Source organism: Apis florea, unplaced genomic scaffold (assembly GCF_048593485.1).
Source record: "Apis florea isolate Af1SG1 unplaced genomic scaffold, ASM4859348v1 contig_2492_pilon, whole genome shotgun sequence".
In the NCBI taxonomy this organism is placed as follows: domain Eukaryota; kingdom Metazoa; phylum Arthropoda; class Insecta; order Hymenoptera; family Apidae; genus Apis; species Apis florea.
The window spans coordinates 5,357,897-5,381,507 of record NW_028256593.1 but is presented as its reverse complement, the minus strand read 5'-3'; the positions used below and the strand labels follow the sequence as shown (position 1 = coordinate 5,381,507).

At 21.1% G+C, this 23,611-nt stretch overlaps 3 protein-coding genes across 11 annotated transcripts; 1 reads left to right on the top strand and 2 right to left on the bottom strand.

Annotated features, from left to right (window-relative positions):
- Positions 1 to 172: 172 nt before the first annotated feature.
- On the bottom strand, positions 173 to 6,348 carry Dbp73D (putative ATP-dependent RNA helicase Dbp73D). Of its 2 annotated transcripts, XM_012486037.3 has the most exons (7): positions 6,227 to 6,334; positions 3,583 to 3,693; positions 2,670 to 3,394; positions 2,339 to 2,551; positions 2,036 to 2,246; positions 1,507 to 1,941; positions 173 to 1,425 (listed from the first exon to the last, which is right to left on the bottom strand). In XM_012486037.3, exons 2-7 carry the CDS (start codon positions 3,603 to 3,605, stop codon positions 1,059 to 1,061), a joined length of 1,974 nt encoding a protein of 657 aa, XP_012341491.2. In that variant the 5' UTR covers positions 3,606 to 3,693; positions 6,227 to 6,334; the 3' UTR covers positions 173 to 1,058. The 2 variants fall into 2 exon arrangements, with proteins under 2 accessions (XP_012341491.2, XP_086762493.1); XM_086906367.1 differs by lacking the exon at positions 3,583 to 3,693 and having other exon boundaries at positions 6,249 to 6,348.
- LOC100868876 (annexin B9) lies at positions 6,331 to 13,974 on the top strand. Of its 8 annotated transcripts, none has more exons than XM_086906366.1 (8): positions 6,331 to 6,433; positions 6,914 to 6,953; positions 7,047 to 7,428; positions 8,053 to 8,132; positions 8,582 to 8,828; positions 9,053 to 9,234; positions 11,623 to 11,697; positions 11,886 to 12,365. In XM_086906366.1, the coding sequence occupies exons 2-7, from the start codon at positions 6,924 to 6,926 to the stop codon at positions 11,671 to 11,673; spliced, it is 972 nt and encodes a 323-aa protein (XP_086762492.1). In that variant the 5' UTR covers positions 6,331 to 6,433; positions 6,914 to 6,923; the 3' UTR covers positions 11,674 to 11,697; positions 11,886 to 12,365. The 8 variants fall into 8 exon arrangements, with proteins under 8 accessions (XP_086762492.1, XP_086762491.1, XP_031772162.1 ...); XM_086906365.1 differs by having other exon boundaries at positions 11,852 to 12,365; XM_031916302.2 differs by lacking the exons at positions 11,623 to 11,697; positions 11,886 to 12,365 and adding an exon at positions 10,445 to 10,575.
- Positions 13,975 to 14,408: 434 nt separating this feature from the next.
- On the bottom strand, positions 14,409 to 21,553 carry LOC100867688 (activator of 90 kDa heat shock protein ATPase homolog 1). The gene is made up of 9 exons (XM_003693348.4): positions 21,284 to 21,553; positions 20,555 to 20,655; positions 20,223 to 20,302; positions 19,667 to 19,860; positions 19,261 to 19,381; positions 19,038 to 19,120; positions 18,800 to 18,937; positions 15,030 to 15,265; positions 14,409 to 14,801 (listed from the first exon to the last, which is right to left on the bottom strand). Exons 2-9 carry the CDS (start codon positions 20,632 to 20,634, stop codon positions 14,717 to 14,719), a joined length of 1,017 nt encoding a protein of 338 aa, XP_003693396.1. The 5' UTR covers positions 20,635 to 20,655; positions 21,284 to 21,553; the 3' UTR covers positions 14,409 to 14,716.
- Between the last annotated feature and the right edge of the window lie 2,058 nt (positions 21,554 to 23,611).

The window sequence follows — 23,611 nt, the reverse complement described above, 5'->3', positions numbered from 1 at the left end:
TCTTTTTTTTAAATTCATTCATATGTATTATAATTATTGATTGAAAATCGTTTAATCATTTTGTAAATCTCATCATATAAATCTGTAATAAATTAGCATAAATATTTATTTTACGTATAAATACATATTTTATATCTTTTTATTATGTATCAATTCATAAAAAAAAAACAAATTGTTGTACTTAAATGTTTAATTTTCATTTTAATTTATACCATTATATATATACAATTATATATATTAATATTTTGTTAAAACATTAGTATAATAATTAAATATTTTACAAACATTTAAATATAAATTATATGTTTTATTAAAAATTATAAAATGAGTTTTAATAATTTTAAATATTCCATAAAAATACAATTAAATGTAAAAATTATATTTAATCTGTAAACATATATAATTAAAAATAATTATTATATACTATGACTATTCCTATGTAACAGGTGATAGATATAAATACAAGACAAACAGATTACAATTATACTATATTATTACTAAATTCATAATTGAATACAATTTGTAAAGAGACTTTTGTTCTCTCTCTTTCATTCTCTTTTTGTATATCTTATAATTTTAGTTTATTAGTTGGGTAACTTCTACTGTATATAAAATGTAATCAACAGTCTGAGATTATTATGAAGTTATACGCAGCAATAATAGTAATATAACTACTAACTTGTGTCATTAATAATCAATAAATGATTATTTATCTTTTATAAATTAAAAATATAAATAACTTGCCTTTATCAGAATGTAACAATAAAGATAATAATTAACATACAATTTAAAGATATAAGAATTATCAACGGGACAAATTGCGATAAAGAACGAGCATCGTGTACAATGTACACTGTATGATAATATTAAATTCAGACAATAAAATGTTATTATCGATGTTACTTTATGAGCAATGAATTTTGAACCTTCTTTCCTAAATTTCTGTTCTAAAGTAGTTCATTATTTTATACTTGATTTACTTATTTTCCAATTCCAATAAGTAAACATTTTCAAATATAAATCATATTTTATTTAATATTATATAAAAAATAAATACTTTATTTTGAATTTATTAAACGAGTTCGTTTAACAGTTTTTATACGTACTAAATTATTTTGTTTTTCTATTTCAAGAACATGTTTTAATTTATCAATATGATTCGAATAATCAATTTCATTTATAATAGAACTTAAATCCAATTTATCAATATTTGGTATTACTTTATGAGCATTATTTAACATGTTTTTAAATATTCCAACTTGTTTCGGTGTTAATATAGATATTGCAGTACCAGATTTACCTGCACGTCCTGTTCTTCCTGCTCTGTGAATATAACCATTTATATGTTTAGGAAGATCGTACGATATGACCAATTGTATATCTGGAATATCTACTCCTCTTGCTAATGCATCTGAACATATAAGTCTAAAAATATAACATAAAAATAAGAAAATTTTACAAAAATATTAAAATTCAATTTTTACTATAACAGTTAATAAAACATACATTTGAATCTTTCCATTTATAAATTTATTAAGTATTTTTTCGCGTTCTTTTGATACAAGTTGGGCAGAAAGTTCTCCAACTACTATATTTTTTTCAGATAAAAGCGATTGAAGTAGGATTGTTAATCTATGAGTAGTTTCTCCAGAATTTGTAAATATTAATGTTTTAGGTGTTATATCATTGTTGATTATAATATGATATAAAGCTGCTGGTTTATATTCTGTTGCACATTCTATTGCTTGTTCTTTTAATTCTTTAGGACTTGTATAACGACCTATGAAATCACCTATTTCTTTATCTAAATTTACATCATCATCTTTGTCTTTCACCAAAACAGATGTAAATAATATTGGTTGAAAAAGTCCAAGGCGATTTAATTTTTCAGGATCTTGTGATAATGTTGCACTGAATAATAATTTTTGTGCTGGAACTTCGCTATTTAGAAATTAAAAAAATCATTGATTTAATATCAAATAATTATAAATAAGTTTGATAAACATTACTTTAAAAATTGTAATTACAAACTAACCAAGAACGTAAGTTAAAAAGTGTTAATCGCGGTCTTCGATAATGAGGATCAGGAAGATATTCTAACCAATCTGCAGCTTTATCTGCTTCATCAATAACAAGAAATTGAAGATTATTTAAGGAAAATCCTGGTGTTTTTAATATATGATCTATTAACCGTCCAGGTGTAGCAATTATTATATCTACAATAGATATATATTCCCCTCTGGCACCTAAATTAGAAATTATAACAAATTTATAATTAATCCATATTTTATAAACAATAGAAATAATACTTAATATATGACTAATACTTTCAACATACTTTCTTTCAGAATATTTTTTTGTTCTTCATGAAATATTGATGCACCAGAAAGTAAACCAACTTTTAAATTTGTATGTGATGTATATGTAACAAAAACTTTATAAACTTGTGTAGCTAATTCTTGAACTGGTACAACAACTAAGCAACGTACTTTTGGAACTAATCGAGATTGTAATATTTGAATAATTGGTAGAACATATGCCAAAGTCTTACCTAAAAATTAAAAATATATCAAAATCCTTAAATAATATAATTTTGTTAATTAAAACTTAAATCAATAAAATTATAATATTATTACTTAATTATGTCTATAAATAATATATATTCATACCACTGCCTGTAGGAGCAGATACACATGTATCCCTTAACCACCATTTCTGTTGTCTATCTTCATTACATTTTAATAGCCAAGATATCATACTAGCTTGAACAGGAAATAATTTATTAATACCATTAGTCCTCAAAACTTCAATAAGTTTGAGATCTAAAATTGAATTTAATTCTTCTAAACTTGGACCACTATCTAAATCAACAGATATAATTCTTGGGTTAGTTAACCATTCTGGTAGTATTCTCTTAACTTCATGACTTTTATGTCTACTCTTTTCACCCAAAACTATAAAATTTGTTTGTTGTTCAGATATTTCTTCTTGTATTTCATTTATTGATTTATTAGATATTTTATTACTATCTTGATTATATGTATTTTCAGCATACAATGTCTTATCATTTTTCTCATAATTTTCTTCATTATGAATATTTTTTTTCTTTTTTTTCTTCTTTCTATGATCTTGATCTGAATTTTCTCTTTTTTGTTCATCATCATTTATTATAGAATGTTCATTCAATTTAATATTTTCTATGTAAGCTTCATTAAAATTTTGCGTTTTTTTCTTTTTTTTTTTATGATTCAATTCCTGTGGATTTTGAGAATTATTCTTTTTTATTTCATTATCATTTTTAGCAGCTCTCTCTTGTTTACGTTCTTCTATTCTTTTCAATAATTCAGTTAATTGACTCTTTTCATTTTTCGTTTCCTTTTTTTCGCCCTCATATCTATTAAAAAATAATATTTATTTAATAACCACATACATGCAGATAATAATAATATTTTATTGATAGGAAGTATTTATATAAAATTATAAAAATAATATATTAAAATAATGTAATTGATTAATTTATTCTATTTTATTATTTAATACTTAAAATTAATAACATTATATTTTATTATTTTATTCATTTACCTATTTATTACAAATAAACTCATTTAATTTATGACCACTCACGTGTTACAAACGTTTTATAGGTTATATTTATAGGTTATATAGCTAACGACTAGATTAAAGATAATTTATCTGAAAAAAAATTTTTAAATCTAAATTTTATTAAATTTTATTATATATAATATATTTAACGACAATATTTTATTATGAAACATATGTACATTATATAAAACATAATATAAACATATCTACATTTATATAAAAAATAAATTATATATATTTATTAACAATAAAAAATAACAAATAACAAATAATATTATTTATTTACTTAATTAATATAATTAGATATATTGTAATATAGGCCGATATGATATAATAATAATATATTATCATTTTATATATTATATAATAAATTTTATTATATATAATAAATTTTATTATAATAAAATATTCTATTTTTCAAATCAGTTCAATTTCATTTCTTTAAATTATTTTAAATTTCAAAATTTTCGTTTATAATTTTATAAGATATTGAAAATATAAATATATTTCATATAAATAACGATGAAATTTCAAAATTAATATTATATTTTCATATAAATTATAAATAAAAAATTAAATTTATCAAATTATTAATTGAGATCGTAGTTTTGTACATATATTAAATTAAACGTTTATATGAAACATAGAATAAATTTTAAAATAAAATCTTAATAGATAAGGAGAGCAAATAAGGAAAAAATAGAACTAAAAATTTGATTGAAATTAACATTATCTCTAAAATGCTGCAAATAAAGAACACATAAAAAAAAAAGAAAATCGAGAAAAAAGGATAGAAGTAGAATAAGAATTAATTTCTAATGCTGTCTCGAATATTAAAAATATTTCTTCATAAGCAAGATAAAATAGAGTAAGAATTGAAAATTAGCGCTTATATTTCTTATGTATTTTAAAAAAATTATTTTTTGAAGAGAGTTTTTATTATTCAAAAGATGGCGTCAACGATTAATTCTTATCCTATTTATTTTAATTTGCATTGATTTTAATATTTTTATTTTTTCTCTATCATTCTTCCATTATTCTGCATTATTATATATTATTGGATTAATTACACGTTGAAATTCGATTTTATATATTATATACATAAACATATATTTAAATATATGTAAGAACTTAAATAGAGATTTCTAACGAATATTATTATTAATAATTAATAACAATTATAATCGATATATGATAGTATTATTATATATGCGAAATCGATTTACAATCGATTAGTCATAAATTTTATATGCATACTTATTAACTCTTTTTTCATAGATGTGTTGATTCATGTAAAAATTATGAATGGTTCTTATGATTCATAAGCTGATTTTAACTTTAGTTTAAATTTAATATTACAGATTAATTATTCACAAAATAATTAAAAAATTATTCTCCTGATTTTGGAAATATTAGATTTAAAAATATAAATTATTTTTATATATAAACATATTTATTTTTCATATATTTATTCATTGAAAATATTTAATTAAAAAATTTATTATTTTGTAGATTTGAAAATAGAGTACAATTTAAAAAACAATAAAATTTTATAATTGTATAAAGAATATTTTACTATTATAATTCTACATTTTCCATGATTTTCATCATAAACATATTTAAATATATTTAAATGAATCAATGAAATGTGAAAATGTAAAAATTCAGTATAGAATTTATTTAAAGAGATTAGAAAATGTAATAGAAAATGAACGAATAATTTCACATTTTAATAAAAAAAAAAGGATCAAAAAATAATTATTACCATAATTATTACCACCAACAAATAATTATTATGCTTCATTTTTATCTTTATTTATTAATTACAATTTGTAAGTTAAAAAACTTCAATTCATCACTCTTCAAAGAACTTTATATTCATGTATAATATCATGCAATCATTTGGCCTTGTTTCTTGAAAATCTTTTAACGAATGGGAGCTAATTCTAATTATCTTTTTTCGTTACACTATACATTCTTTATACGATACGTCATCGAATCTTTGTTACATCTCCCACCAAGAGATTCTTATCCTCCGAAATATTGTAACTAGAATCTTAGTATATTTAGTGTACCCGGCATACGTCCATGTAATCACATCACAAAATGCTTATATTTATTTGATTTTCAAAATTAGTGTAGTGATATCAAATTTAGGTTTTAATAATATTTTAATGTTTCAAATAATAACGAGAGATTTATATTTGCTTAATATTTACAAAATTAAGATATAGTTTCTTTAAATAATTAAGTAATTACCATGATATAAAATTGACATTAGTATAATAAAAGAAGTTCTATTATACAATTCCATAAAGTAAGATGAAAAATTATGTTATTTTAATATTTATAATATTGAAAATTTATAATATTGTTAAATTATAAGTATATATATATGAAAACAAAGATAAAGATTGTGATATTAACAAAATATATATATTTTTTATTTTTATAATTTATAGTAAAATTTATAGTAAATATAAAGGACAAGTTATCCAAACGTCATAAAATTGTGTACATATACTATATACTAATATTACTATTGTTTTAATTACTAAATTTGTTTGGTGTAATTTTTTGTTGTTTGCAAATCTACAAATAGTTTTTTATTTATAATACTTACATAAAATCATTATGTGAATTACCTATGCATTAAGTCATCGTTAAATCTTATTTTCTTATTACAGCAAGTACGTTCTCCATTTTACTCCCACCATTCCTTCAGAGAATATCCGCGGCAGAGCACTAGTTTGTCTCAGTTGGTGACGACAACCGAACGGTATTGCTACGTAGAGAAACCGAATAAAGTTTGTAACTGCTAAGAAAGAAGGTAAGAGCCACACCCCGAATACTTATTTCTAGATACCGATCAATACGATATTTGGAATAATAGTATCTTCACATTCTTCTTCATGTGTATAGCTCAAATAAGATTAATTGCAAATTTCCAAAGATATTTATACCGAACCAATGACATCATCATTCATCTCATAATTTTGATGGTAAAAATATGTGTTTCCGATTGCAAATAATTATAAAGATATATTTTTTTTTATATTTTAAAACATTAATTTTATATAAAAAGATAGAGAAAAATTAATTTTTAATTTAATGTTATCAATCTTAATTATTATATTAATACGAATACGAGTAACTTATGTTATTATTTTTTTCCTTAAAGTATTAGCATTGTAATATTTATATCACAAAATGATAATGATGAATATAATACGAACATGATTAAATGATAGAAATGATGATTAATAAATTTTAATTTCGATTTAATATCTAACGTAAATTTGTATTCTAGCGAATTCGAAATGTCGGCCAGTCAATATTATCACGTACAGGTAATTTAAATCTAACTTTTATAAACTTTTAAAAAGAGTAGATTAGTCTCCAGTAACCAAAATATAATCGATTTTATTTTTATTCGTTTACAGTGTACACCAACCGTTTATCCCGCTGATCCTTTTGACCCAGAACAAGATGCATCTCTCCTTCGAACCGCCATGAAAGGTTTTGGCACCGATGAACAAACGATAATCGATGTTCTTGCCCATCGTGGTATCGTGCAACGACTCGAAATAAGCGATAAATTTAAAACTATGTACGGGAAGGATCTGATCTCCGAATTGAAATCAGAACTCGGCGGTAATTTCGAAAAAGCTATTTTAGCATTGATGACACCGTTACCAGAATTCTACGCTAAAGAACTTCACGAAGCGATTTCTGGAATGGGAACAGACGAAGGTGCTCTCATCGAGGTGCTAGCATCTCTTAGCAATTATGGCATAAGAACCATATCCGCCGTCTATAAAGAACGTGAGTCATCTTTCCGGTCCAACAATTTTTAATAAATACAATATTGCACGATCTTTGTAATTTATTATAGTATTATAGTTTGGAAAATTTATTATTATATTTTATTCTTGCATTTGTAAACGCATATTTTATCGATTCGATATATTATTTCTTTTTTCTTACAATTGAACATTTATATTATATTACTTAGTTGAAAATTCATTCAAGTAAAAATGGTGATTGGTATCATTTCCAATTTGATTAAAATAATTTTCACAGTCATAAAATAAACATTATGAAAATTGTATTTTATATACTCTGATGATTCATTGTGTAACCGAGATATCATTCATCTTGGAAATAACGTCAATGATTTACTCGTGAAACAATTCCGTGAAGAAATTAGTGGGGATAGTATATTGCGTCTACTAAACGATGTGAGAATATCAATCAAGAAATAATATATTTCAAACTTCGATACGATTTGATTATTATAATTCATACTCGTTTTATAATATTTTATAAACGAATGAATATAAAGTTATGTACAGATATATTCTTTTAATTAATGATTTCAATTTTTTTTCAATTATATTTTTGAATTAGCACAAAATTTTATAAATTTATAATGATATATTCTTACAGTATACGATACAGATTTAGAGGAAGATCTGAAGAGTGATACTTCTGGACATTTTAAGAGACTCTTAGTTTCACTTTCTTGCGTAAGTAAATTTTAATTTTTTTATATATTTTAATACGCATTCCTTCCCCCCCTCCCTCTCTCTTTCTCTTCCTCGTACAATATTTTCGATAATAGTATTTATAAGTTTAAGATGGACAAAACATTAATCTTCTTGTTGCATTGGTTGTTGTTTTTTTTTTTTTGGAAATTTTTCGCTTAATCTGGACATAATGGAGAATTGAAAAAAAACATTCTCTTTGAATATAAGAATTGGACATTTCTATTTGTTGAAAATTATTTATATATTATTATAATAATGGATTAAGTTGTAAAGTAAATTGTAAAGTAATGAACACAAATGAATTTATTATTGAAATCTAATGGAATTATACTTCAATAAATACTTCTTCTTATTTGTAATTTTTGTTCTTGTTGAAAATAAAATCTATATCTAATCGATATATGTTATTTTTAAATTGTTTTGTATAGGCCAATAGAGATGAGAATCCTGATGTTGACAGAGAAGCTGCAATTCAGGATGCTGAAAGATTACTTGCCGCGGGCGAGGAACAATGGGGAACAGACGAAAGTACTTTCAATGCTATTCTTATTACTAAAAGTTATCCTCAATTACGAAAAATTTTCGAAGAATACGAGCGTCTTGCTGGTCACAGTTTAGAAGATGCTATTAAGAGAGAATTTTCAGGATCTCTCGAAGACGGTTATCTTGCAGTTGGTAAGATCAATATTGCATGATTTTTATACAATAGATTATACATTCGATTATTTGATTCGTTGTATTTATTTTTACTTACAAGTGATTACATAAGCAATTAATTTTAATGTTTTTTCTTTAGATTGTCTTTTAGAGCGAATTCAAGTATTCTCAAGTATTATAATCAAAAAATATTGTCCAAAAAATATTTAAAAATTACAGTTTTTGCATTTGTTTATTTTTAGTAAAATGTGCACGAGATAAAACTGCATATTTCGCGGAAAGATTATACAAAGCAATGCGTGGATTGGGCACAGATGATTCAACATTGATACGTATAGTCATAGCTCGATCAGAAATAGATTTGGGAGATATTAAAGATGCTTATCAAAAAATCTATGGACAGTCACTCGCAGGTGACATCGATGTAAGTTAAATTTTTGATAATAATTTATATTGCAAGATATTAAATACTAGTAAAAATGTTTCTGTAATTTTTATTTTTATTGTCTATTGAATTAAAAATGAAATGTGTATTCAAATTTATCATTTAAAGGTTATTTATTATTTTAATAATCTTTCAATAATTATAATTGAAAAAAATTGTATTAATAACATTGTAAAAATCAGCGATTTTTTTACAGAAACATTTGTACATTTAAACTTAGTTTAATCAAAGCAATAATGCATAATATATAAACACATACGTGTCTTAATTTTTCGTAGCACAAGTACCTTTAACAAACTAGCTCGCTATATCTTGGCTGCCCATAATTTTCCGTAAATTTCAGGATGACTGTTCAGGAGACTACAAGAGACTATTGCTTACTCTACTTGGATGAAAGCATTTCATGTTGAACAACTTCTTTTGTTTTTAAATCATATATATATATATTAATACCAAGAATTTTCCTTCATTACATTCCGCGAAGCTATTATATATACATATGTTTTAACTTGAATATTTATTCTAAATTATATCGATAATTAGCAGGGATTACGATATTATGTGGTTAATTTTTTGGTTGGACTTGTTTAATTATTTTATCGTGGATGAGTTTGTTCGTAAAATTATTTCGTTTGCATCGAAATAAGCTGCTCTAATCTCTGTGAGACCTATTAAATGAAGATAAACGAATAATATGTTCTTTTTTTGTTATTAAAAAAAAAATCACACCGAAGTTCATTAATTTATAAGGCAATTTATATGCCTATCTAACTAATTTTACTAATTAAAAATAACTTTTACATAATATGCATGCATACGTGTAATTATTCTGAATCAGTATATAAATACATTATTATTTTGCACTTGTTTATTAACATTGCTTTTAATTTTTCCCACATTCTGTTTGCATTTACAGAGTGACTGCAGTGAAGATTTTAAGCGGCTTCTGATCGCGCTTTTGAATTAAAGAAAGTTATGGAAAGGAATACATGTTTACATTAATTTTATTTATAAGAAATATGATATGGGCATCTTTAACATAGATATTAATATTCGTTTAATATAATTGTAATATATACATATACTATATATATATATATATTTCGTTTGCAATAAATTTGCATGTTTCTTTTATTTCTTTTTATTTATCGTGAGTGTAAACGAGAAAACCAGTATCTTTCTTTTCCAGAATGATTGCAACGCTGAGTGGAAAAGACTTCTGATCGCAATGTTGAATTAGAGATAAAAATTTATTTAATTAAAATCTTGAAATTTGTTCAAATAAAAGTCGTGATAAATAAAATGACTTTTAATCCGTAATATGTTTATTTTTATTTATTTTCCAACATCAAATGAAAAATTATTCTGTTATTTAACTATATAAAATAAAAAGAAACATTTTAAGAAGAGGACTTTGAAAACTAAAGTGATTTAAAAATATATTATCTATGTAATAATTTATTAAAAGAATTACATGTCAAATATAATTTTTTTAAAAAAATATTATATTACTATTTGTATAATAATATTTTATCGTTATTTATCCGAACATTCTTATCATTACAAAATATTAAAATAAAAGTTTTGATTGGATTACCAGTAGCGTTACCATTGCCAGTAGAATGTTATTGCTAAAAGGCAATATGGCTGTGCAGTAATGTCATGTCGAGGGAAAACAAAATCGCATGATTGTGAATAAAAATAGTGTAGTAAACTTGTGACATTATGACTCATACTATAGATTATAAATAAATGAAAAAACATGTATTGCAAGAAGATATCAGATACGATTGTAGTTAATTTACGCGAGTGACGTAATGTTGAATAACATCATGTATTTCTTCAGAAATTTGTTTAGTAATGCACAAGATACTTACTCTACTTTGACGATGCAAATAGAACACCCGTTATTTTCCCCACTTCAATTTCTAAGTTCCACTACCATATTACTATTTTCTCCCACTCTTTCAACGATCAGATATTTTTCATGGCAACATTACCAACGCTGACACACAATTATAATCAGATTTTTTTTTGGCAACTGGCAACTTTAGTTTCGCGTGCTTTTGCATTATTCGTAGAAATTAAATACTTTTTATAAAGTTTGAAGATTTAGTGAAACTTTTATAATTTTATATTGTTTTATTTTATTTAAAATTCTAATATGAAGAAGGAATCAGGTAAAATAAATATTTAATATTTTTGTATCAATATAATTTTCAAAAAATCATTTTTTGAAAAATATAAGTATTTCTACTTATTATGAATATCTTCATTAATTTCTTTTTTTAATATTTATTTTAAATTTTTTTAGAATACATTGTTATATAAGAAATTAACTAATAATAAATATTTCATATTTTTTAGGCATTGATAATAATGGTACAGCTATTCCTGGTCCCAGTAAAATTAATATAAACTATGATATAAAAAATACATTGAGTAAGATATTTATTTAATATTAAATTATTTTAAATTGAAAAAAAATTTTTTTGAAGTATATAAGTGTTTCTTAAATTATGAAAAAAAAAATACTTCTTTAATCTTTTGAAAATACATTATTATATTTTATTAATAATGAATATTATATAAATAGGTATTGATAACAACATGATTTCTCCTTCTCCAAGGAAAAAATTTAGAAAGAATACATTTCGTGATGCTTGGCTTCAGGACCCTGATTTTGCATTGTGGCTACAAAAATGTGAAGATCCATATAAAGCCAGATGTACAGTTTGCAAAAAAACTCTCATAACTGGGAAAAGTACTTTACAAAAACACAATCGAACACTACTTCATAAAAGAAATATGAAAGGAAAAAAAAATGAAGAAGAAGGTGTAATGAAAAAATCATCAATCTTCATTTCTGAAAGCATAAAGGAAGCAGAACTGAGATTTTGTTTAGATATTGTAGAGCATTGTAAAAGCTTCAACTCATTTGATCATATTGTTCGAATGATTCAAACAGCATTACCTGATTCTAACATAATAAAAAATGTGTCTTTTAAAAGAACTAAAATCTCATCTATAATAAAAAATGTAATTAATAAATCTGTAATTTTAGAAACTACTAAAATATTACAAAATAAATTACTTTCAGTTTTAATAAATGAAAGCATAGACATTTCAGAAACCAAAAATTTATGTATTTTAAGTAGATACATACATGAAGGAAAAATTCAAACATATTTATTAGATTTGGTTTATATTAAGGATACTACTTCAGAACATTTATATGAATGTTTCCTACAATCATTAGAAAAACATAATCTATCTTTAAAGAATATAGTTATTGTTCCAATAGACAATACAAATATTATGTTAGGAAAATATAATTCATTAATTTCTTGCTTATTAAAAGATAAAAAAGTTGATGTCTTCCCATGTATTTGTCATTCTATGCACTTAATTGCATGTCGTGCATGTGAATGCTTACCAACACATGTTGAAGAATTTGTATATTCAATATATTCATATTTTTCTAAAAACCCAAAACGACAGAATATTTTAGAAAGTACTCAAAATTTGATAAAAATTGCACGACAAAAAGTAATTCAGCCATCTGCAAACCGATGGTTAGCACTATTAGAATGTATAAAAAACATTTTAACTCAATGGACAGTGTTATTTTCGATATTTGCAGAAGCAAATATTGAAAAAAAATCTGTTATTGCAAAAAAAATATTTCATAATTTTAAATGTCCATATACAAAAGCGTACTTACAATTTTTAAATTACATTTTACGTTTAATTATTGATTTTAATATGCTTTTTCAAAGTTCGGAAATTCTAATTCATTGTTTATTACCGGAATGTTCTAGATTTTTGAGATGTTTAGGTAGCCATTTTATTAAACCTAATTATGTAGAAGCCCCAAATTTACATGAAATTAATATTTATGATGAAAATAACATACGTCCTTTAGAAGAAATTATCATTGGCGAGGAAGCTTTAATAACGTTAAAAGAAGCTAAAAATATTGACATAAAAGATAATAATAGAAAAATCTTAGAATTTTATATAAATATTAAAAAATTTTTTCAATGTGCTTTCGAAAATACTGTAAAAAAAATATCTTTTGGTGATGAAATTTTAAATTCTTTAGAATTTTTAAACCCAAATATTGCTTTAAATATGAAAAATCACAAAAATCAATTAAATTTAATATTAGACAAATTTAAATCTAAATTCAATATATATGATGTAAAAGATGAATGGCATTTACTACCTTTTTATTTTTCACAAGGAGAAAAAGAAAAACTATTACAATTAAATATATCCGAATTTTGGGATGAAGTGGGAAAAATATATAAATTTCAAAATATCGCAAAAGTAGCAAATTTATGTTTATCACTGCCTCATTCAAATATAGATATGGAAAGATGTTTCTCTATCATAGCAGAAATTAAAACAAGAGATAGAAATAGATTAAAACCTGAAATGATTAGTGCATTAACTAGAATTAAATTAGACTTGGAAAATAAAAATACAAATTGCATGAATTATGAAATTACTGACGAAATGTTACAATTATTTAATTCTAATATGTATAAAAGAGAATATGATTCAAAAGAATCACTTGAAATCCAATTATTAGATAAAACAGATGATAGTGCTAATTAATATAAATTTATATTATATTTATGTACATATGTATATATATACTTAGTTTTTTACATATATTATATTATAAATAAATACTTTCTCTATTTTTTATTATTTTCTTTTTTAGTGTTTCCTTTTATATTTTTTTTATATTCCTTTTATATCTAATATATATATTTATATATAATATTAAATATATTTGAGTTTATTTTATTGCAAAGAAAAAAACAAACTATATTTTTAAAACATCTGACACCAATAATATCAAGAATTAGTATCATTAATTTTCGCATAATATATAAATCATATATATATATCATGTAGATATATATGCCATTTTTTTTACAGAAAATGTGATTGTAAAATATGATGACTATAGAGAAATAAGGAATAATAAAGAATAATAAAGAAAAAATAAATGAGAATCATAAATGGTCAAATCAAACTTGAGGATTGACGACGTAACAACGCGACGGAATATTTTTATATTTACAAAGGATAGGTATACGTAATATGCATTCATACATGTACATCAAAAACAAGAAAAATTAAATATTTAAGTATCTGACATGATTTATTTCACATATACAACTATTAATACAGATGTGTCATGTTGGTGATACTTTATTTATATCTAAGCAATCGTGTAATCATGTCCCGCTTATACGATGCAATGTTCTAAATGTGAAATATAGGAAAAGAAAAACTTGTAACTAGCATTGAGACAAAAGACAGATTGTACGTAGCTGATTATGCGGTTAATTCGTAAATGGTATGCGAGGCGATTTACGACAATATATGTTTTAATTATTTTTCTACTTATCAATAAGCAAGCAAAATTTAAAACATACATAGATCACATGAAATAACCAAATCCAAATGTACGTTTTATAGCATCCCAGTAATACCTTTCCCAATTTTCTTTTGTAGATTCTTCCTCACTGTGAATAAATAATCATTTTTTATATAAAATTAAATAATTTTAAATAAAATTATTATTGTTAATTAAAATATTAAGAAATATTATATCACAATATATTTAAATAACGTAATAAATATATTTTCAATTTTTTTATTTAATTTAATTTAAAACGAAATTTATAAAATTTAAATTTTTTATGTAAATTAAATTTATAAATAGTGAATAATATGAAGCATTTCTATCTTACCTAACCGGAACTCCTACTTGTGTTAAATTAACTTCAGTATGATCACTCTTTTCAGAGATATCAATAGTCACATCACTAAAATGTCCATCAGGCCATTGTTTGCAACGCCATCTTTGAACAATCTTTGTAGGCGTTATATCAACAAAATCACCATGTATATTACCACCAAATAATTCAAATTTTCCTGCCTTCTTTGGTTCGAGTTTGACCGGTCCCTTTGTAAATGCTTGAACCATCTGAAAAAAAATGTTAGAATAAATACTGTCATTACTAATTTTAACAAATTTCATTAAAACCTGTATACATTTATTAAATACCCAAATAAAGTATAATTGAAAATTCTTTATAGCATATATATATAAAAAAGAAAATAAAATTACCAAATACAATAAAACCTAAAAAAAAAAATACTACAAAATGGCATTGGACATTTTAAAAATAATTACTTCAAATAATAAAAAAAAAAATTAATTTATTTAAAATAAAGACAATTTCAAATAAATTTAAAAATTTTATTTGAAAAATAAATTATTTTCAAATGATTTATTTAATAAATATTAATTATTTTAAATAATAATACAAAATAAAAATAACAAATAATAAAGTTTTTTATATATTTAGACTTAAACATAAGGTGACTTTAGGAATTAGAAATTTTTCATAGAAATATTATTTCATCACAGAAAAAACATTTTTATATTTCTATGATAAAATTAAATAATTAAATATAATAAAATTTAAATATTTAAGTAATATTATTTTTTTATATGATTAAAAATATTAACAAACAATTTTAATTATTTATGATTTTAAATTCAATTCAAAAACATTTATAATATATTCATTAAATTGCATACAATTAATAAATAGACTGTGGATATTTATGCAAAATAAAATTTTTATCAATATATTTAAATAAATGGAGTTTAAATAGAGATTTGTCTAATTCATCAAATATTATAATATATACTACTTTGAATTTGTTTTTTTACATATCATATATCATATATCATATATTGAGTGCATAATTCTATAAATTTTTTTGCACAAATTTTTTAAATGCATAAATATTTGCAGTTTATTAATTGATTTTCATTTTAGTTATATCAAAAAACAATACTTTTTCATTATTTTGTTTCTATCATATAATAGATATATAATAATCATAATTGCCTATTATTTATGAATAATTTAATTTAATTATTTTTTTACGTAAATAAAAATTAAAAATCACCATATATGATTAGCACAATTCTTTGTTTCAATATCAATTCAATTTACAACTGTTTATTATATGCCAAGCGAAATTATCAACATAATTTAAAACCTGTAAATTTTTTCCTATAGAAAATAATTTTACAAATGATAAAATTTGCCTATAAAAATCTACCATTTTTTATAACATAAAGGATTGGATTGGGGATATCTATCAACAAATTAATAGGATAATTTTCAAGAGGATGAAATTATATTTTAAAAATGGAATAAATCAGTATTAATGTTAAAATGTAAATATCGTCCTTTTGAATACAAGAGATAAATAACAATTTCTGGACATTCAACAAAGATCAATTTTAAATATATAATTGATGAAATAATAAATGATTACAAATAACCTTGAAAAACTAACATGTTATGAATCAGTGAAGTCAGAGTGATTTTGAAATGTCAAATATACATACATTCAGACAAGATTTGAAAACATCATAAAATATTATGTTTGAAACAATGTAAGATCTATTTAGGGTACTTTTTCGAATTTTGAATAATTTAGGAAATTTGTATATATATGGAACACCCTGTATATATCCTAAATCTAAAAATAAATGACAGGCTAAATAGAACAATGTCTTCAAAAAATAAATGATTATACAAAAGGAACTTTCAATTTGATAATAACATCTTTGTATTTTAAAGTTAAATTGTTTCATAAAAAGTTTCCATGAACGCTTTAATTTTCAGAAGGAAGAAAAGAAATATAATTTTTAAATGTAATTTCAAAAGTTTATCTTATATTATGTGATATTATATAACATAATAATATTTTCTAAAGAACACCTTATATAATTCACTTACAAACAGAATATTTTTTTTATTATTAATATTTCTTTATCTTAATAGAGAAAAATGGCCAAAAAAAGACAAGTTTGTTATTTGGTAGTTCATCTTTTACTAATATTCCAATTTAGAATTTAAATTATTTTATTTACTTAAATCATCTTAATTTTATCATTCATTAAATTCAAAATATATTTGAATATTTTATAATTTATGTCTCATAAATTATAGCAATACAAGCTAAAGATAAACAAATAAGCGTTCCTTCTGTGCACTAACCTTTTTACAAATTTGTCTTCAGTATTAGCACTCTGTACCTAAATTTCATAGTGATAGCTGAATTGTCTTGTCTCATCAGGAAACAAATAATTTTTTAGATCAGCCTATAAAATAAAACTTCATTTCAGCAGTCCAGAATTTCATTACTCCACCTATACCAGAATAAGCAAATATAAAACAATCATAAATCCCTCGACAAATACTGTATCAACAACTATATACTAATAAGTATTCTCCTATATAAAAAAGAGATAAAATATTTAATTAAATATGATACATAAGGTGTCCCAATTAAGATGTTATAAGTATATATATATTTTTATTGAAACTTTCAAAGATGATAATCTTTTGTGATTTATTTCTGTCTCATTGTAATAGATATAAAAATTTGCAGCACCTGGTGAGATAGAAGTATACATACAATATTTCTATGAACTATAGAACAATCAAATAAACGATAGAGAATAATGAAAAGTATTATTTACTTAATAAAAATTTAATTTTGCTTAAATAAAACCTTATTTTAATCTAATTCAAAACCACCATACAATAGTTATTTCCAATTCAAACTAAATTTTAATATATAAAATTGTATTTCATTATTCACAATTATTAATCAAAAATTTTCATTTTATATAAAATATATAATAATAAAAATTTTTTACTTTTATATACAACTTTTTTATATAAACTTTATTATAGATTATATAATTAGTAATTATGTTTACAAGCGCGATAGTATTTATTAAATATTTTTATTAATATTATTAATATTCAACCCATAATAATGTAACAGAAATGCGGAAACGCGAAATATTAATATAAATCTATTTTCTTTATATTCATTAATTAAACTTTTATTTCAGCACTGCATATTCCTATCAAATTAATTTTATATTATATTTAATTATTTTATAATAAATTACTAAATTACAAAAAATATAAATAATAAAGTATCTATAAATTAAAAATAAGAAAAATCTTTAAAATGTTAAAAATTCGAAAAAAAAAAAAAATAGATAAATAATATAAAACCAGAGTTGAATAAACAGTATTGAATAAAATATTAGAAATATATAGGATAAAATATAATAATAAATTAAAATATATAAAATTATAATTAAAAAATGTATAAAAATGTAATTATAAATAAATGTAGAAATTTACAAAAAAAAAATAATAGCTTTCTCATAGAAAAAAAAATTAAAAGAAAAAAATAAGACAATGAATAACATAATAATTAAATAATTATATTTTTCTTGTTTTAAAATTTTCGATTTATCAATTTTAACTATTTTTGATAATTCAATGAATTAATATTATGTTTTAAAGAATTTAAGTATAAAATAAATTTGAATGAATAAAGATTCTATATGCAATTTTATTATATTTTTAAATGTCTTAAATATCATGAAAAATTGCAATATTCTTACCTCCACTGACGTAAAAACGTTATAAAATTCTTCGGCCCTACATTGAAACTTCTGTTGTTGCTTAATTGTTGTCGTTGAAATTTTACATCCTAATTCTTTTTTATTATTTGATGAAACTACAGTAGAGTTCATTTGCATCTATAATAATTAATTATGTATAAGTGAAACAATAAATTTAAAACTTTTGAAAATTCTTGAATCAAACTTAATATATGTATAATATAAATCACATACTCACTTTTGCATTAAATCCAGAAGTGATATTTGAAATATTTTCTTTCACATTATCCTTTTTAGGTAAAATCATTCCAACTGTGAATTCTATTAAAAAAATTATATTAATATAAATTAAAATATTCTAAATTTTGTAAAAAAAAAATTAAAAAAAATTATAATATTAATTACAAATTTTTAAATTAAAAATAAAATTATTAAATTATTATTATTATCAATAAATTTACCTTCTTTTAAAGAAACTACATATTGTTTCAATTTGTCTCTAATAAATTCTTTTCCTTTTGTATGTAAAAAATGTTTTACTGCTTCTCCTTCATCTGTACTATCTTCCAAAGTAATTTCAATCTATAAATCAAGTAATTATAATTAAAAAAATTAATTAGATAAACTTAAAAAACAAAACATAAATGATTATTAATAATATTTGAAGAAAATTTTCAAATAAAAATATAATATACTAGTACATTTAAGTTTTTTCTTTAAAAAAAATTACAATATATGTATATTATGTTTTATTTAATATATATTGAATTAATAACTATGAATTAAATGATTATGAAACTAAAATTATATGTAACTATATTTTTTATTAAACTTATATTTTGTAACTATGTTTCTTAAAATACTTACATCTACTTCAGAAATTTCATTTTCTTCAGAGAGATTTGGAATGTTTATTTTACCTTCAATCTTCTTATCAGATTCTTTATTGGATTTCCACTTCAAAACAATATTCCATTCATAAAAGAAAATTAATTTACCTTTCCGATTATTTGCCATTGCCTCACCTTCACATTTCTCTACTTCTGTTACTGTACAAGAAGCTAAAAATAATACAGTTTTTTTAGATTCATATTGCATATTAATTTTAACACACATGCAAATAATTAATACACACAGAGACAAATATTAAATTAGATATTAAATTACATATATTATCAATTATATATTTCTTCAAAAATATATAAATGAATAAATAGTTTTTTATATCATAATTAATTTTATTATAATTATATGCAAATATATATTGTAAATAATTATTAAAATAGATCAATCATATTAAATTTGATTGAAATAAGATCAATTTTATTTTTATAAATTTAATATGATTTGCTTTATTATATATTATGATTTTTTCACTATTAATTATATATTTTTAATATTATATAAAATAAAAAATGCAAACCTTCATCTCCTTCCATCTTTAAATTAGTAAATAATTCTTTTATTTTTTCTTGGGACCAGGCACAAGCATTTTTCTCTGTCCTTAAAGAATATTATTATATGAAAAATATTATATTAACTTTAACAAGTAAAATACAAACATTTTTTAAAATTTTTTTTAAAAAGTAAAATATTCTACAAAAATAATTAATTTATTAAATTTAGAACATAAAAAAATAATTTTCTTTTGGACATACAATTTATATGTAAAATATTAGTTTAATTATATGTATGATATATATAAATCATATATATAATAATATAATAATTAAAATTATGTATATTTTGTCGTACCAGTGCCAATTATTTACATTAGTAGCATCAGGTCGTTCTTCAACGATCCACCTTGGATCTCCTTCACCCCATTTAGCCATTTCTTTGAAATTGAGTTATTCCTAAAACATAAAAAAAAAAATCATTTAATAATAAATGACAAAATATATTTTTAAACATATGATTTCATGAAAAAATATAAAAAATAAAATTTTACAAAATAATATAAATATTAAATTAGATTTTAACAAAAACTTGTGAATAATATATTAATATAAAATATATATTATTTTTAATAAACTTAAAAATATTTTTAATATAAATTTTATTGATATTGCAATTAATACTATTTTAAAAATTTAATTCTAATTTAAACATTATATCAATTATAAACGAAATTAAGAAATATTATAAATAAGATTAAAATACAATAGAATAAACTATTAAATATTAAATAAATATATAAGTAAATTAATTCAAAATTTTTTTATTTTCGAAAAGAAATCATTTAATTTTTTATCACTTTGAAACTTAAAAAAAATAGTATAATATAAATTGAATCAAAAATATAATTAAACGTAAGAGAAACGAAACCGGAAACACAGTTCATTTTCATTTCAGTAAAAATAAGTTTAGACAAACTATGAAATAAATTTATTTACAATTTATAATCGTTCTATAAACATTTTCAATTCAGACAAATATTTTATATAGTCTAAATATGATATTATTTAGTTATATTTCACTTACCAAATTTTCGAAAACTATATCGGCTAGAAGAAGATCTTGTCAATCACTCTCTATTTATATACAATTCGATTTTATTATCAATTAAAACTTATTTAAATACTTAATACATTGTTTTATAAAAAAAATTACTATTTTTTTGAAAGATGCGGAATTCGTTCAATGTAAAAATTCTTTGGAACAAATAAATAACGTGAAAACCGCAACCTTCCACATGAAACTCGAAATTACTAAGGAAACAAAGTTATAGTGGAGGGGATATAGAACCTTTCTAGAAATTTCATGAACGTATGATAATAAAATTATTTTAGATAGGAAACTAAATTTGAAAATATATTGATAATAAAAATCTAAAGATTAAACGATTATGTAATAATTAAATGATACAATTTTAAGTTTACTATATAAAATTAAATATTAATAAATGTCATGTATGTTATAAAATATATCTTATTAAAATCTTATTAAAAAAGTAAAAAATATATTAAACTTTGATTGATAAAAAAATTGAAATTTTCTTTGAAAAAATATAAATAATTAAAATATAAATAATTATAAATTACAATAATTATTATTTACTCATATTATAAAAAGTATAAATTTATTTTCAATCTTTACTTTTTATTTCTTATTTATTATTTTATATAGGACCATATTATTTCATATAGAATAATAAAAAGAATTACATATATATTCCATATATTAATACTATCAATTATAATATTTATAAATATTAATTTGTTTTTGCATTATTGCAAATATAGGTTTTGTTGAACATTCATCACAACATAACACTAAATTTCAATTAATCTTTCCTTTTAAAATATGTATATGATAAAATGAATAATAAATAAAATATCGTAATATTCGAAATTAAAATTTAAATGCAATATTAATGAATTAATTTTTATAGCGTAAAGAATATTAATTTAAAAATATATTATATAGATTTTTATTTTAATAATATAATATTTGAAAGAATATGTAGGCACATTTTTCACTTACAGATTCTTTAGTTATTTAGATATAATGTATTAATATTTTAGTTAAAATATAAGTTTTTGGATTCTAAATATTTCTAAATATTTTTTAAAATATTGATTTTTCATCACAAAAATATTTATACTTAACTTTTTTATTAAGTATAAAAATCACTCATTATAATTGTAAGTACTTATATCACAAATTGTTTTAATATTTAAAACATTAAAGATGCTTTTTCAATATCAAAAAATTATAACCTAATTTAAAATATCTTTTTCTAGTTTTCTAGTTATTTATAATTAGAATATCTTGAAGCACTTTCAAATTATCTTACTATTATTTATTGGTAAAAAATATTATATTTTTTAATAAATAAATAATTTAATCAATATTATAATTTTTTATAGAAAAAGATAACGAATTGTATTTAACAATTTGTTTACTTATTTATTAATATTATATTAATATTAATTAATATTATATTTTGTTTACTTATTTTGAAACAATTATGTTACATTTACTTAAATCAATTGTTAATTATTATGAAGTTAATTATTATTGAAATAAAAAAGTTAACTCTAAATTAGAAAACTAAAATTTTGGTGATTTTTAAAATAATATGTATAATAAATATAATAAATAATATGTATAATAATATGTATAATAAAATAATATTACTGTACATCTTTTAAAAAATCATCGGATAAAATAAAAACGTGATCAAAATCTAGGGAAATCATAATCAAATCCATATATAAAATAGAAATCTATCTTTTATACATTAATTTATACTTGAATATTATTTATTATAATAAGAACATAAATAGAAATTATAAGAATAAATTTGAAAAAATCAAATTTTTGAATAGTTATATTTTTACATATATTTTTAAATTTAGACATGTAAAATTTAATTTTTTAATTATATAATATATCGAATTTCTCGATATGCTTTGAAGATAAAAGCACTAACATACATTAAATTTAAATAAAATTTGATAAAAATCCAATAAGTGTTACGTAACTAGCGAAAATCCGTAAAAATTTCTAATTTTGCATGAAAATTTTTAAAACACTCAATTTCAATAAATTTATTATTTTCGAAATCTATGTTATTTCGAACTTCTATCAAAATATATAAAAACATTTTAAAAAAATTCAACAATTTAAATTTTTGAAACTAAAGTTTAATTCAATAGAATTAATAATAAAAGTTCATAAATACAGCTTGTTAAAAAATAATTGTAAAAAATAAAAATTAGTGCCATTTATATTATATAGTGATATAGTTAATTTCAATTTTAGTACCAATATTACGCTAGTGAATAACTGAAATTACAATATCTC

Coding starts and splice junctions, on each gene's coding strand:
- Dbp73D (XM_012486037.3), bottom strand. CDS start 3,605: ATGAGTTTATTTGTAATAAATAG. Junction 3,395..3,582: donor AGTTTATTTGTAATAAATAG/GTAAATGAATAA, acceptor ATTTTTTAATAG/ATATGAGGGCGAAAAAAAGG. Junction 2,247..2,338: donor AAAAAATATTCTGAAAGAAA/GTATGTTGAAAG, acceptor TTTCTAATTTAG/GTGCCAGAGGGGAATATATA.
- LOC100867688 (XM_003693348.4), bottom strand. CDS start 20,634: ATGGCTAAATGGGGTGAAGGAGATCCAAGGTGGATCGTTGAAGAACGA. Junction 18,938..19,037: donor CTTCTGGATTTAATGCAAAA/GTGAGTATGTGA, acceptor TAATTATTATAG/ATGCAAATGAACTCTACTGT. Junction 14,802..15,029: donor CAAGTAGGAGTTCCGGTTAG/GTAAGATAGAAA, acceptor ATTTATTCACAG/TGAGGAAGAATCTACAAAAG.
- LOC100868876 (XM_012486038.3), top strand. Junction 11,698..11,851: donor TGATATAAAAAATACATTGA/GTAAGATATTTA, acceptor TTATATAAATAG/GTATTGATAACAACATGATT.